The 15,668-nt window shown below is 41.4% G+C and overlaps 1 protein-coding gene across 2 annotated transcripts in view; it reads left to right on the top strand.

Moving 5' to 3' along the window:
• LOC111981897 (collagen alpha-1(XXVI) chain) overlaps window positions 1-14,484 on the top strand; it is a 47,646-nt gene extending 33,162 nt beyond the window's left edge. Inside the window, exons 4-15 of one of the 2 annotated variants that reach the window (XR_011481730.1) lie at window positions 286-347; window positions 461-587; window positions 777-884; window positions 1,032-1,154; window positions 9,890-9,973; window positions 10,154-10,206; window positions 10,340-10,402; window positions 10,523-10,558; window positions 10,664-10,708; window positions 10,969-11,053; window positions 11,265-13,600; window positions 13,636-14,484. Coding sequence is in view for 1 of the 2 variants with exons in the window: in XM_024013388.2 (XP_023869156.1) it covers window positions 286-347; window positions 461-587; window positions 777-884; window positions 1,032-1,154; window positions 9,890-9,973; window positions 10,154-10,206; window positions 10,340-10,402; window positions 10,523-10,558; window positions 10,664-10,708; window positions 10,969-11,053; window positions 11,265-11,422 (944 nt within the window). In the remaining variant the exon portion in view is untranslated. Of the gene's footprint in view, window positions 1-285; window positions 348-460; window positions 588-776; window positions 885-1,031; window positions 1,155-9,889; window positions 9,974-10,153; window positions 10,207-10,339; window positions 10,403-10,522; window positions 10,559-10,663; window positions 10,709-10,968; window positions 11,054-11,264 lie in introns of both variants that reach the window. The other variant, XM_024013388.2, reaches the window with a different exon arrangement.
• The last annotated feature ends 1,184 nt before the right edge of the window (window positions 14,485-15,668 follow it).

Genomic DNA, 15,668 nt, shown 5'->3' with positions numbered 1-15,668 from the left:
TGGTATCTCTCACTTAAAGCAACAAGCTACAATGTATTACTAACTGTTACCTCTCTCTCTCTCCCCCTTCTCCCTTTTTATTTTTCTTCATTTTTTCTTTTTTCTTTCTTTCTTTCTTTCTTTCTTTCTTTCTTTCTTTCTTTCTTTCTTTCTTTCTTTCTTTCTTTCTTTCTTTNTCTTTCTTTCTTTCTTTCTTTCTTTCTTTCTTTCTTTCTTTCTTTCTTTCTTTCTTTCTTTCTTTCTTTCTTTCTTTCTTTCTTTCTTTCTTTCTGTCTCTGTTCCCAGAATGTATGAACTGCACTGGCTATACTGATATGAACAATAGACTGAGTATCCTTGAGTCCAAGGTAAGCTTGCATCAAGCAAACATGTTATTTAAACAGTACTGCATACATTAACCTATTAACAAGGCCTCATATCTCATATCTGAACACACAAATATTACTTTGTTTTGTGACAGATTGTGTTACTGGAGGAGGCAGGACCACCACCTCCCCCATTCAGATACTCCCCAGATAGGTCTTCAGATAACGAGGTGGGAGCACCCCAGCCCACCCTCATCCCTCCCCCCACCATTGGCCTACCGGGTGAGGGACTTTACTGCAGGACCTCATTGAACCTCAGATGGTTAACTATTCACTTTTCTTCCTCCATAGTTTTACATGGCAGCTATTTGACTCTGTTGTTATCAATTTACAGAAAAGTGCACCAAGATTAAAAAGAAAAGTGTCTGAATCAGGTGGGATTCTGACTGAGTTAACTAGTTTTTGTTCAAGGAGCAAGAGGCCCCCCAGGACCAGTTGGACCCCAAGGTGTGGTGGGACCCCTTGGACGCACCGGAGAGACAGGCCTCGTAGGGAAATCTGGACCCATGGGACCCAGAGGTATAAGTCTTACCCTCACATCTGTATCACACCCATACACTACCACTTAAGCTACCAAGCAGTTTGGCACTTGCACATACATTCGATTAGTATGTTGTGTGTAAAGACAGTGTTGTGTTGAGGCAGACTGTGCTGTGGTTCCCACAGGGCCCGAGGGCCAGCGAGGAGCCCCAGGGGAGAGAGGTGCACCTGGGCCAGCGGGGTCTCCGGGGCCAGCCTCTCCCTTCTCTCACAGAGGAGATGTGTTTGGTCTGAGGGAGCTGGGCCAGTGTGAGTATCCCTGTTACACTAAGAAATTAAATCCAAGAACTACACCAAGAAATGAAAGCCATAAGCCCTATGGGGATACTAGTTTTATTTATATGACTGATGGTTCATTCTGAAAGTGTTTCAGGAGTCTCATGTGATTTTTGACCCCTTTCTTGCCATTGGCAGTTTGACAGTTAGGACATTTTGGAATATCCATTATTTCAGGGCCATCTGCCAAACATATATGTGGAGATCTTGTTTCAAAGGTAAGTTACTGATAGCAATCCATTGATAATATTTGGAGACATTACTCTCTCACCTATTTCCTCTACCAACTGGGGGACATATTATGGAAGGAAGAAAAACATGTCATGACACCCCTTAAAGCCAATTGACATGCATAGTGCAGTTTCACCTATAGCACGGAGTTCACGGACCATTTATGAAGTTATAGGGCCTGTGTACAGTATAGTTCAGCATGCCAGGTGTCCCATTGGCCCATATCTGGGAAGTCCATCAGTGGAACAGCCCTCTCTTTGCCTGTTAAAACTCTCTGTTCCTAATCAAAGAACCCTCATTGGACAACAGGCAACAGGTCTGCCAAGAGCTATAATATAGTCACACTCAGAGGAAAAATGAGAGTTTAGTTAAGCATACTGAGCCCTCACAAGGCCTTGGAAAAAGTCCTATACCTGTATCAGTCAAGCAAGAGTCCCCATAAAGCCTGTCAGTTGGCCGCTGTGTGGATGATTCGAATGTTCCTGTAATCCTGGAGTCTTATTACCTTCTTCCTGTAGTAGTATTAGCTGTGTGAGACATGTGAAGTCTAATAGTGAATAATTGTTACAGCTAGAAATAAATATGCACGCTAAGGGAGAAGGACAATATAGGACAGGCCAGGGCAATTATTTTCCATGAAGGGCCACATTAGAATATATTTTGGCCATCGCGGGCCAGAATCATATTACAGGATTATACATCATGAGACTGTGTTGACAGCTCAACATTACATGTCAACTAGTCAGTGTGAGGAGTGGAGTCTCTGATGGGCATTGACTAGAGCAGTGGAGTCTCTGATGGGCATTGACTAGAGCAGTGGAGTCTCCGATGGGCATTGACTAGAGCAGTGGAGTCTCTGATGGGCATTGACTAGAGTAGTGGAGTCTCTGATGGGCATTGACTAGAGCAGTGGAGTCTCTGATGGGCATTGACTAGAGCAGTGGAGTCAGGTATAGTTTCTGACGTCGCTATGCGCAGGATTGCTGAGAGGTGAGAGCCAGTAAGAGATGACATGTGCCTTGACTTGTTGTATTTCATCACTGAAAAGGTCTGTTCACATACATAGGTTGACCCAAAAAGTACAAACATCTTCTGAGCATGACTCCTAATCTTTGGAAAGTTTTGTTCATCGAGAGATGCATAGAACCTCGTCAGTGACATTGTTTTTAATAGTTCTCCAATTACAGCATCAGACTGAAGATCGATAAACTCAAGTTGCAGGTCAGTGGGAGCGTTATTCACATTGCAGGTGAAAGGAGAGGAAACCAACACTTTGAAAACTCACCGTTCAAAGCACACAGCAGCAATGTATATTTATCCCGCTGGTCATCTGATAGGGAACAGACTAGTAGTGTCGGAAGGTGGGTGAGATTGTTGGCTTCTACTTGGCGGGTCAGGAGGAGTAATTTTCCCTTGAAGGCTTTGACAAGGCTGCACATCTGATGTGCAAAAAGGCCCTTCCCTTGTAGTTTGGAATTCAGCTCATCTGTAATTTCAAAGTCTGGGGTTATGCCTCGTAAGAATATTAACAACTGCGCCGTGTCACGTGCATCACTGCTCTCATCAAGGGCCAAGGAGAAAAAGGTGAAATCCTTTACCTTGTCTTTCAACTGCTGTTCCATATTCTCAGTGATGTCCTCAACATGCTGTGTCACTGTTGGTCTTGACAGGGAAACATTTTCAAACAGCTCTTTCTTGTCGGGGCAAAGTAGTGCTGCAGAGTCAATTAAACATTCTTTAATGAATTTGCCTTCGGCAAATGGCTTGATATGTTTAACAATTTTGTGTGGCAGTACATAGCTAGCTCTCGCACTATCTGCAATGAACCTATCTTGCACTGACTCTATGCACACTCACAAGACTATATATACACACACACTATATACACACTCCCTCACAAACACTACACTGACACTCTCACATAAAACCCACACACATTCACATAAACTACATATGCACCAGAGTATGTGAGCGGAGTTGAGCGGTTGGAAATCCCACTCCGTGGATCTGGCGCTCCACATCCTTTCCAACTGCTCTGCTAAAAACCGCTCCATGCTCACAGTGTAAAGACCGTCCTGGGAAGAAGTTGACCAAAACGCAGCGTGGTAAGTGTTCATGTTATAAATTGAATCAAAACTGAACACTAAACAAAATAACAACGAGGAAGAATGAAAACAAAACAGTTCTGTCAGGTAATACACACAAAACAGAAAACAACTACCCACAAACACAGGTGGGAAAAGGCTACCTAAGTATGGTTCTCAATCAGAGACAACGATAGACAGCTGCCTCTGATTGAGAACCACACCCGGCCAAACACATTGAACTAGACAACATAGAACACAACATAGAATGCCCACCCCAACTCACGCCCTGACCAACCAAAATAGAGACATAAAAAGGATCTCTAAGGTCAGGGCGTGACACACAGGAAATAATTCAAAATTCACTCCATTCATTAAAATAACAATTTAACCAACAGCAATCTATTTTTGTGACTAACTGGACCTACCATTTGGTTTTGAAGTATTTAACTTCCCCTTTTACGGGATCATTTTCCTAAACAACCGCTGAATTGCAGGGCGCAAAATATTACTAAAAATATTTATAATCATGCAATCACAAGTGAAATATACCAAAACACAGCTTAGCTTGTTGTTAATCCACCTATCGTGTCAGATTTTGAAAATATGCTGTACAGCGAAAGAAATCCAAGCCTTTGTGAGTGTATCAATCAATGCTAGAACAGTTAGCCTTATATTAGCTTGGTTAGCTTGGTCACGAAAGTCAGAAAAGCAATCAAATGAATCAAATGAAAATGGAGAGCTACCCTTCTCGCACGCAGGAACTATTCAGAGGACACCTGACTAGTTTTGAAAAATCTCGCTAATTTTTCAAAATAAAAGCCTGAAAGTATGTCTAAAGCCTGGTCACAGCCTGAGGAAGCCATTGGAAAATGAATCTGGTTGATACCCCTTTAAATGGAAGAAAGACGGGCCAGGAAACACAGATAAAAAATTTAAAAATCACTTCCGGGTTAGATTTTCTCAGGTTTTCGCCTGCAGAATCAGTTTTGTTATACTCACAGACAATATTTTGACCGTTTTGGAAACTTTGGAGTGTTTTCTATCCTAATCTGTAAATCATATGCATATTCTACGATCTGGACCTGAGAAATAGTCCGTTTACCTTGGGAACGTTATTAAAAATAAAATAAAAAATCTGACCCCTAGCGTCAAGAGGTTAAACAAAACCATATGGATTTTAATGAAAAGTAGTTGAATAAACATGAAAAGGTAAACGTAAGAGGCTCACGTAAGAAGCTCACAATCGGCTGCACAACCGATTGGCAAATTTACCTGAAATTGAGAAATCATGTGACTAAACTGAATAAAAAGAAGAAGAAACTACACTATGAAACAAAGGTAAATGACATAAAGAATGATAGTATAATGTTTTAGAGCACCTTTAATGAAATGTTGGGGGAAAAGGCAAACTCGGCTCCATTGAATCAGATGGCTCATTCATTACAAAACCGACTGATATTGCCAACTACTTTTTTTCTTTACCAAGATTAGCAAACTTAGGCATGACATGCCAGCAAAAAACACTGACACTACACATCCAAGTATATTTGACCAAATTATGAAAGACAAGAATTGTCATTTTAAATTCTGTAAAGTGAGTGCGGAAGAGGTGAAAAAAATATTGTTGTCTATTAACAATGACAAGCCACTGGGGTCTGACAACTTGGGTGGAAAATTACTGAGGGTAATAGCAGATGATATTGCCACTCCTATTTGCCATATCTTCAATTTAAGCAGACTAGAAAGTGTGTTCCCTCAGGCCTGAAGGGAAGCAAAAGTTCTTCCGCTACCTAAGAAATGCAAAGCACCCTTTACTGGCTCAAATAGCCGACCAATTAACCTGTTACCAACCCTTAGTAAACTTTTGGAAAAAATTGTGTTCGACCAGATACAATGCTATTTTACAGTAAACAAATTGACAACAGACTTTCAGCACGCTTATAGGGAAGGACATTCAACAAGCACAGCACTTACACAAATGACTGAGGATTGGCTGAGAGAAATTTATGATAAAAAGATTGTGGGGGCTGTTTTGTTAGACTTCAGTGCAGCTTTTGACATTATCGATCACAGTTTGCTGCTGAAGAAATGTATGTGTCATGGCTTTACACCCCCTGCTATATTGCGAATAAAGAGTTACCTGTCTAATAGAACACAGAGGGTGTTCCTTAATGGAAACCTCTCCAACATAATCAAGGTAGAATCAGGAATTCCCCAGGGCAGCTGTCTAGACCCCTTACTTTTTTCAACCTTTACTAACAACATGCCACTGGCTTTGAGTAAAGCCAGTGTGTCTATGTACGTGGCTGAAATGACTGCAACACTTAACAAAGAGCTGCAGTTAATTCAGAATGGGTGGCAAGAAATAAGTTAGTCCTAAATATTTCTAAAACTAAAAGCATTGTATTTGGGATAAATCATTCACTAAACCCTAAACCTCAACTAAATCTGGTCATAAATCATGTGGAAATTGAGCAAGTTGAGGTGACTAAACTGTTTGGAGTGACCCTGGCACTATCAACAAGGCAGATCCTACGGGCTCTAGTTTTGTCGCACCTGGACTACTGTTCAGTCGTGTGGTCAAATGCCACAAAGAGGTACTTAGGAAAATTGCAATTGGCTCAGAACAGGGCAGCACTGCTAGCCCTTAGATGTACACAGAGAGCAAACATTAATAATATGCATGTCAATCTCTGGCTAATCTCTGGAGCAGCAGGGACTGTGAAGCAACACAAACATAGGCACAGACACATGCATACAAACACACATGATAACATACGCACTACACACACGTACACATGGATTTTGTGTTGTTGATATGTGGTACTGGAGTATGGGCCTGAGGGCACACACTTAGTGTGTTGTGAATTCTGTAATGAATGTATTTTAATATTTAAAAAATTGTATAACTGCCTTAACTTTTCAGGACCCCAGGAAGAGTAGCTGCTGCCTTGGCACCAGCTATTTGGGATCCATAATAAATGCAAATACAAATTTCAAATAGGCTACATGCATATAAACATTCTAAATAGGCCAAGAGCCAGACAGGGAGCCTATTAGCTGCTGAAAATGAATTATTTAGGCTATATTATTTCTATTATTTCAAGGCTATAGCCTACAAATAAATACATTGTGAAGCAATTGCGAGTGCAACACAATTGGCTAGTAGGGACATAAAGCGCTCAACATTTAAACATGTTGTTGTATTAAATCATTATAGTCTATAAATTGGGCATATAGGCTGTGCCTTACTTAGAATAAAATACAAATTAAACGAAAAACGACTTATTAGTGCCTTTTGAATTCATTTTCAGAAACTTGAGTTTGGCCAGTCTGTGGCTACAGGCTCATGCAATGCAGCAGATAATATTGTATTTTTCTATAGATAGGCCTACAGGTTTTAGGCTAAATAACCCGATCAAAACGGAAAGCTTCTTGGAAAGCTTCTTGAACGTGGGAATATGCCAGGCCTATTGGGCCAAAATCAATTATGGCCTATTGTATTGATAATAAAACAAAAATGAACGAAACATTTATGAGATCTGATTTTCAGTTTATAAATACTTCGCTACAATGACAAACTTAGATTCCTACCCACCTCGTTCCTTTCTTTTAACATGTGCATGTAGTAAGTACACCATCATGCTTTCGGAATATGTATCTTTTCAGATTCCACAATGACTCATTAGTGGGCACTACATCACCACACTCTCTCTCTTGCTTTAGGTCCTCATCTTTGTAAGTCACCTTGATTTTGCACCTGTGTGATTTATCAGTTTTCTGAAAATATTTAGCTAACTCCATGACAGTAGCTACAACAAGGAGCTATAGCAGCACACAAGGAGACTACAAATGCATGCTGGGCCGGGCATGCCCTGAGCTCTTGAAGTGAGCGCTACTTGAGCGAATTTGGAGCCGGTGAGAAGTCGGACGCTCCAGCCATCGGGGATCTCGCTCCGCGCTCCAGTCAAATTGGGCACGCTCCGCTACGCTCACATACTCTGATACGCACACGCGCTCATAACACACACGCATTCCAACACAACACACACATACACACACATTTCCACACCCATCGTATGCTGCTGCTGCTCTGTTTTTTATTCTAATTATAATCTATCCTGATGCCTAGTCACTTTACCCAGCCTTTATGTAAATATCTACCTCAAATACCTCGTACACATTAATCTGGTTCTGGTACTCCCTGTATATAGCACCATTCTTGTGTATTTCATTCCTCCTGTGTTACTATTTGTGTATTATTATTATTATTATTATTAACTCTGCATAGTCGGGAAGAGCTCGTAAGCAAACATTTCACGGCGCATGTGACAAATACAATTTGATTTGAAGGGCAGTCAGCGGTAGTGATGTATGAGTGTTAGAGGGAAAATGACCTAATGTGAAACAAAACACTCAGCATATGTATCCCTACAGTGTAATATTTTAACATGTATAGAGTTAATTCATGCTGTAAAATTTAGTAGATGACTCTGGCTGAACTATATGGATTGTAAAACTGTAAACTGTAGAAGTCTCTTGACCTCCATCTGAGGCACTTCCTAGTTTTGACCAGCAGAGGGCAGCAGACTCCCACTCAAGATGTCTATGGAAAGCTGTATTTGATTACTGTGGTGGACTGGCTTTGTTTAAGTCTGGGCTCTGGCTTCAGTCTGCCTGCTGTAAGTCAGACCCAATTTGTAACCTGTCAGCACAGCAGCCTGAATCTGGAAACCATGGGCCGCCTCGGAGCCAGAAACTGCTCAATAAACGGCAAGGCGAGGTTCTCAAGTCAAACCTCAATGCTGCAGGGAGTTTGGGGTTAGGAGTTGTGTGTGTGTGTGTGTGTGTGTGTGTGTGTGTGTGTGTGTGTGTGTGTGTGTGTGTTCACTACATGAAGTAGTCTACGTCAGACAACTTGATGGAACACCAGAAAAATGACTTCCAGTGGGATTGCTCCAAAAGGATATTGAAGTTTTCCACCTGTTTATCCCTCTCTGTGGTGGGATGCTGAACTAGTTAGTACCAGAGCTACTGCTCCCCACTCAACCAATGACCATAGGGAGTGTGGCCCTACCCCACAGTACACCCACAGTGACAAGCAACCAAGACAGCCTATCATCTCCAATGTTTGAAAATAATTCACAACCCCCAAAAACACCATTTACATTTAAGTCATTTAGCAGACGCTCTTATCCAGAGCGACTTACAAATTGGAAAGTTCATACATATTCATCCTGGTCCCCCCGTGGGGAATGAACCCACAACCCTGGCGTTGCAAGCGCCATGCTCTACCAATGAGCAACACGGGCCACCACACAGAGCTATGTCAATAATGGAAATAGGCTACTCTTAACTCAAACTTGTAGTACATACTGTACACACAGTACATTAGGGATGGGCCTCAGATCAATTTCTCCTTTCCCCAATTTCCCTTTTTTTGGGGGGGGGGGGACTACTTTGGGGTCTCAACTTACTGTTATGAGTTGAATAGTAAGAATACACAAGGTGCAATTTAGAAATGTGGTTGTGCATCATCAGTTTTCCTCTTGTTATGTCAATGACTGCTAGTCAGTCAATTAGCCCATGTCAGGTACATTTTAGCGGCCAGCTTTCTAAACATGTTATCATGGTCGAATTACCGGCCGGGGGTATGGATGTGGGTACGCAGACCCGCGAGCAATTGTGGCCGCTCATGATGAGTTGCCCATCCCTGCAGTACATTCATGTAGTATGTCTTTAGAGCAGGACTATTCAACCGGTGGTGCGGAGGAACTGCAGGGGGCGCTTAAATATATTTTGAAAATGTTTTTATGAATATCGCTAGCAACAACAGAATAAACACATTTTTAATGACATACCTATAGTAGAAAATAGGAGAATATCTTCTTTCTAAGGATGTCAATGTTATTTCTGAACTCCTAATGTTGAGAAAATGACACTCATTTGAGCCAATTACACTCACTGGAGTATCTGACATGGGCTTTGAAAAAGCACCTACGAATAGGCTACAGGTGCGGCAAGTGCTGCTGACTGCTGGTAAGTTTCCTTGATATCATTTTGCCAACACATGGCTATCCTTTGTTTAACCTGCTAAAAATGTGTTTGGAGATACCTTTCTAGCTAATAGGCTATGTTAGAGTTTACACTTCCTCTTCTAATTATAATGTAGGTAGGTCAAAATAATGAAAAACAATCTACCAAATCTATTCATTTTAAAATGTTGATTACTTCTCCTTGCCCTTATCATTCACCTGATGATAAGACAAGACGTGAATAAACAACATTTTAACGTATGATGGGGATTCCTGGATCGTCGACGACCCCTGCTTTAGAGCACAGTGAGCACCTGTTGTACTTAAACCATGGCATTTTTTGTTTTGGGTACAGATGAAGAGGCTGCGCTCCCTTCACAGAATAACCAGAGAGATGTGACCGGTCCCCCAGGCCCCATCGGACCCCCTGGACCCCCAGGTAAAAAAACACTCACACCCCCGCTGGCATGGCCATGAAGCCATAATGATAATAGTGTAATAATGTTATTAAGGGGAAATTAGAATACTACTTCGCCATATCAGCTAGCCACCTAGTGTGACCTTTAAGTGGATATTGGAAGAATACTTGGAAAACTATTTCCGTTTTCCAACTCCTCAGGCCGGTCTGGACCCACAGGGCCTGCTGGAAACCCAGGTACCCCAGGCAGAAACGTATGTACAGTATAACATTGGACTTTGATGTGCTTCCTGATGTACAACTTGACATATGTGCTTGCTACTCTCGGAAATCATGTATTGATGTCAACGGGAGATTCATTCAAGAAGTTCTATCTCTGTGTTCCAGGCTGGGTTTGGTCCCTCAGGCAAGCCTGGGGATCGCGGACCTAAAGGAGACACTGGTGAAATGGTGAGGCTTGGCAGAACTGCCTTTAAAGAGACCCCTTTCAATTCCACTCTGAAATGCTCTATGTACAGTCTATACATGACATGAGTCCACATCGTTCATTCAGCTTCTCTCTCCTCACAGGGACCCCCAGCACTCAGGGGAGAACATGGTCAGCCAGTGAGTACACAGTGAGAGTACAACATTTCTGCTCTTACACACATTAACATTTAGTTAATCTTTGCCAACCACCTGTGTTTTTTCCATTTGTGATGCTGTTTTTAGGGTGTACCAGGGCCAAAGGGTGAACCAGGAGATAGCCAGGCTGAGGTGACCCTACACATTCCCTCTATATGATTTAAGAGTCCTCAGAGACACATCTGCCATACCTCACGCTTTTGAAAAAGCGGGCATAGTAGTAAGCCGGCATAGTAGTAGCACAGTAGTGGTATGCAGTAGGTATACAGTATATCATAATAGTACTGTGATAAATAAACAGACCTTAACATATAGTTCCCGGTGGAAGCTTAATTTGAACTTGATAGGTGAACTTGAAGCTGAACTTGATATAGTGATGTGGTTCCGTCCAGGGGGAGGGGCTGCAGCAGCTGAGAGAGGCTCTGAAGATCCTGGCTGAGAGGGTTCTCATTCTGGAGCACATGATCGGCATTCACGGTGAGAGACACACCCTTACTCAGAGAACAACAGGGTCTCTATTTACAGGGTTGTTAGAGATTTATACTGTGTCCACTTCCAAGCAATCACTGTGTCTGTCAGTGATAAGTCATTTTCTACTGGAGAGTCCTTGTTGTGAGCGTGAGATTAACTTGATCTCCCTCTGTCTCCACCCCCAATCCATTCCTCCCTCTCTTTGGTCATTTCTCAGAGAACCCACTAGAACCCGGTTCTGGCCTGGACATCCTGTCAGACCTGGTGCCCATGTTTAAAAACAAAAGGGCGGGACCCAATACCCTGCTCCACTCTCTCGCCACGGGAGACCGGAAGCTGATTGGAGAGGAAAGAGTGAGGAGGGGGGACAATTAGATGGTCATGCCAATGGGTGTAGAGCATGGTTTGTATATGAACTGTGATTGTTTAAGAGACTGAGATGGACGTACCATGTGTTCTCTGGGCCAGAGTGTATGACCAGTCAATCCTTATGGAAGCACAGAATTCCATCAATCTGGGCTTTGGATGACCTAGCGTCTGCAAAATGACCCCTTCTCTTACTCAGATTCTTGAATTTGACCTGTTTATAATGTGTGTTTTTTACATTGACTTTTAGTACTGTTGTCATTATCGTAGTCATGTTATTCCAATGTAATTGTGTAACTTTGGTGCTGGCACTGGCCTCAACATGTGCATATTCTTAAAGTCTAGGTAGCAGATAATGGACCCTATCATATATTTATGTAGTTGGTGCTGTATATGAACTTAAATACATGGGTTCTAACTTGAAACATTATTTGTTAGTTTATAACTGTACAATTTATGCTCACCGCATATAAACTACACGAAGACTGCCGGGAAATGTACAGTTGAAGCCGGAGGTTTACATACACTCAGGTTAGAGTCATTAAAACTAATTTTTCAACCACTCCACAAATTTCTTGTTAACAAACTATAGTTTTGGCAAGTTGGTTAGGACATCTACTTTGTGCATGACACAAGTCATTTTTCCAACAATTGACAGATTATTTCACTGTATCACAATTCCAGTGGTTCAGAAGTTTACAGAAGTTGACTGTGCCTTTAAACAGCTTGGACAATTCCAGAAAAGGATGTCATGGCTTCAGAAGCTTATGATAGACTAATTGATATCATTTGAGTCAATTGGAGGTGTACCTGTGGATGTATTTCAAGGCCTACCTTCAAACTCAGTGCCTCTTTGCTTGACATCATGGGAAAATCAAGAGAAATCAGCCAAGACCTCAGGAAAAGAAATGTAGACCTCCACAAGTCTGGTTCATCCTTGGGAGCAATTTCCAAACGGCTGAAGGTACCACGTTCATCTGTACAAACAATAATATGCAAGTATAAACACCATGGGACCAAGCAGCCATCATACCACTCAGGAAGGAGACGCGTTCTGTCTCCTAGAGATGAACGTACTCTGGTGGGAAAGTGAAAATCAATCCCAGAACAACAGCAAAGGACCTTGTGAAGATGCTGGAGGAAACAGGTACAAAAGTATCTATATCCACAGTAAAATGAGTCCTATATGGACATAACCTGAAAGGCCGCTCAGCAAGGAAGAAGCCACTGCTCCAAAACCGCCATAAAAAAGCCACACTATGGTTTGCAACTGCACATGGGGACAAATATTGTATTTTTTGGAGAAATGTCCTCTGGTCTGATGTAACAAAAATAGAACTGTTTGGCCATAATGACCATCGTTATGTTAGGAGGAAAAAGGGGGAGGCTTGCAAGCCGAAGAACATCATCCCAACCGTGAAGCACGGGGGTGGCAGCATCATGTTGTGGGGGTGCTTTGCTGTAGGAGGGACTGCTGCACTTCACAAAATAGATGTCATCATGAGAAAGAAAAATGATGTGGATATATTGAAGCAACATCTCAAGACATCAGTCAGGAAGTTAAAGCTTGGTCGTAAATGGGTCTTCCAAATGGACAATGACCCCAAGCAGACTTCCAAAGTTGTGGCAAAATGGCTTAAGGACAACAAAGTCAAGGTATTGGAGTTGCCATCACAAAGCGCTGACCTCAATCCTATAGAAAATGTGTGGGCAGAACTGAAAAAGCGTGTGTGAGCAAGGAAGCCTATAAACCTGACTCAGTTACACCAGCTCTGTCAGGAGGAATGGGCCAAAAATCACCCAACTTATTGTGGGAAGCTTGTGGAAGGCTACCCGAAACGTTTGACCCAAGTTAAACAATTTAAAGGCAATGCTACCAAATACTAATTGAGTGTATGTGAACTTCTGACCGACTGGGAATGTGATGAAAGAAATAAAAGCTGAAATAAATCATTATCTATACTATTATTCTGACATTTCACATGCTTAAAATAAATTGGTGATCCTAACTGACCTAAGACAGGGAATTTTACTAGGATTAAGTGCCAGGAATTGTGAAAAACTGAGTTTAAATGTATTTGGCTAAGGTGTATGTAAACTTCCGACTTCAACTATTATGACTCACATGCTGGAGGAACATATTGTCTGTAGTCTACTGTACATGATGGAAGAACATATTGTCCTGTAGTCTACTGTACATGATGGAGACATATTGTCTGTAGTCTACTGTACATGATGGAAGAACATATTGTCTGTAGTCTACTGTACATGATGGAGAGAACATATTGTCTGTAGTCTACTGTACATGATGGAGGAACATATTGTCTGTAGTCTACTGTACATGATGGAGGAACATATTGTCTGTAGTCTACTGTACATGATGGAAGAACATATTGTCTGTAGTCTACTGTACTGATGGAAGAACATATTGTCTGTAGTCTACTGTACATGATGGAGGAACATATTGTCTGTAGTCTATGTACATGATGGAGGAACATATTGTCTGTAGTCTACTGTACATGATGGAAGAACATATTGTCTGTAGTTACTGTACATGATGGAAGAACATATTGTCTGTAGTCTACTGTACATGATGGAGGAACATATTGTCTGTAGTCTACTGTACATGATGGAGGAACATATTGTCTGTAGTCTACTGTACATGATGGAGGAACATATTGTCTGTAGTCTACTGTACATGATGGAGGAACATATTGTCTGTAGTCTACTGTACATGGTAAGCTGTAAGTGGCACTTGACTTTTTAGTATGGAAAACGGCTGTGAGGATTTTTCTACAATATTCACAACATAATGACACAACTACAATCTTTATAGAATAAAAATCTAATTTCATCAATTACATGTGGAAATACGTATTTGAGGGAACATCAGCAAGCCAGCAGCAGAAAGTGAATTCAATAACACTTAATTTTAAGGGGTCCTTATTACAATGTTATTACATATGTAATTACACTGTAATAACTATTGAAATTAACTAACAATTCATAGTTACACTGTAATAAAAACATGTAACTGGTGGTAATTGCTTAAATAAAGGTTTGTTAACTGACTTGCCTAGTTAAATAAAGGTTAAGAACAAATTTTATTTTATATGACAGCCTACCCCGGCCAAACCCTCCCCTAACCTGGACAACGCTTGGCCAATTGTGCACCGCCCCATGTGACTCCCGATCACGGTCGGTTGTGATACAGCCAAGGATCAAACCAGGGTCTGTAGTGAACCAGGTTCAAACCAGTGCTACAGCCTCTAGCACTGAGATACAGTGGCTTAGACCGCTGCGCCACTCGGGAGCCTTAAAATCATTTAAAGTTGTTAAGTCATTTAACGGTGCAATTGACAATGGGTCAAAAAAACTGATACGTTAATAAAAAGTTATGGTTAAAATTGTGATATAGTCATTCGTGCTTGTCAAATTTGTATTTATTAGGGATCCCCATTAGCTGTTGCCATGGCAGCAGCTACTCTTCCTGGGGTCCAAACACATTAAGGCACTTACATTACACATAAAACAAAAGATAAAACAATACATCATATAACATTATTACACCACTACATATCTACAGTACAAAATGTATAATACCACCATACAACAAAATTACAATGTAAATGTGTGTAGAGAGCGTGTGCTACCTGTGTGTATGTGTGTTTGTCTCTTCACAGTCCCCGCTGTTCCATAAGATGTTTTTTTTAATCTGTTTTTCAGTTACCTGATGTGGAATAGAGTTCCATGTAGTCATGGCTCTATGTAGTACTGTGCACCTCCCATAGTCTGTTCTGAACTTGGGGACTGTGAAGAGATCTATGGTGGCATGTCTTGTGGGGTATGCATGGGTGCCCGAGCTATGTGCTAGTAGTTTAAACAGACAGCTCGGAATTGTTAACAATTCTTACAGAATTCTTACAGAAAAAAAGTAGTGATGAAACTGATACGTTTGTACAGTTTAGTCACCTCAACTTGCTCAATTTCCACATTATTCTTTACGAGATATAGTTGAGGTTTAGGGTTTGTGAATGATTTGTCCCAAATACAATGCTTTTAGTTTTAGAAACATTTAGGACTAACTTATTCCTTATCACCCATTCTGAAACTAACTGCAGCACTTTGTTAAGTGTTGCAGTCATTTCAGTCGCTGTGGTAGCTGACGTGTATAGTGTTGAGTCATCCGCATACATAGACACGCTGTGCTTGTTGGATGTCCTAAGCGTGCTAAAAGTCTGTTGTCAATTTGTTT

This window comes from Salvelinus sp. IW2-2015, linkage group LG20, assembly GCF_002910315.2.
Source record: "Salvelinus sp. IW2-2015 linkage group LG20, ASM291031v2, whole genome shotgun sequence".
Taxonomy (NCBI): Eukaryota; Metazoa; Chordata; class Actinopteri; order Salmoniformes; family Salmonidae; genus Salvelinus; species Salvelinus sp. IW2-2015.
The sequence above is the reverse complement of the archived record's forward strand: the minus strand, read 5'-3'. Positions and strand labels throughout refer to the sequence as shown.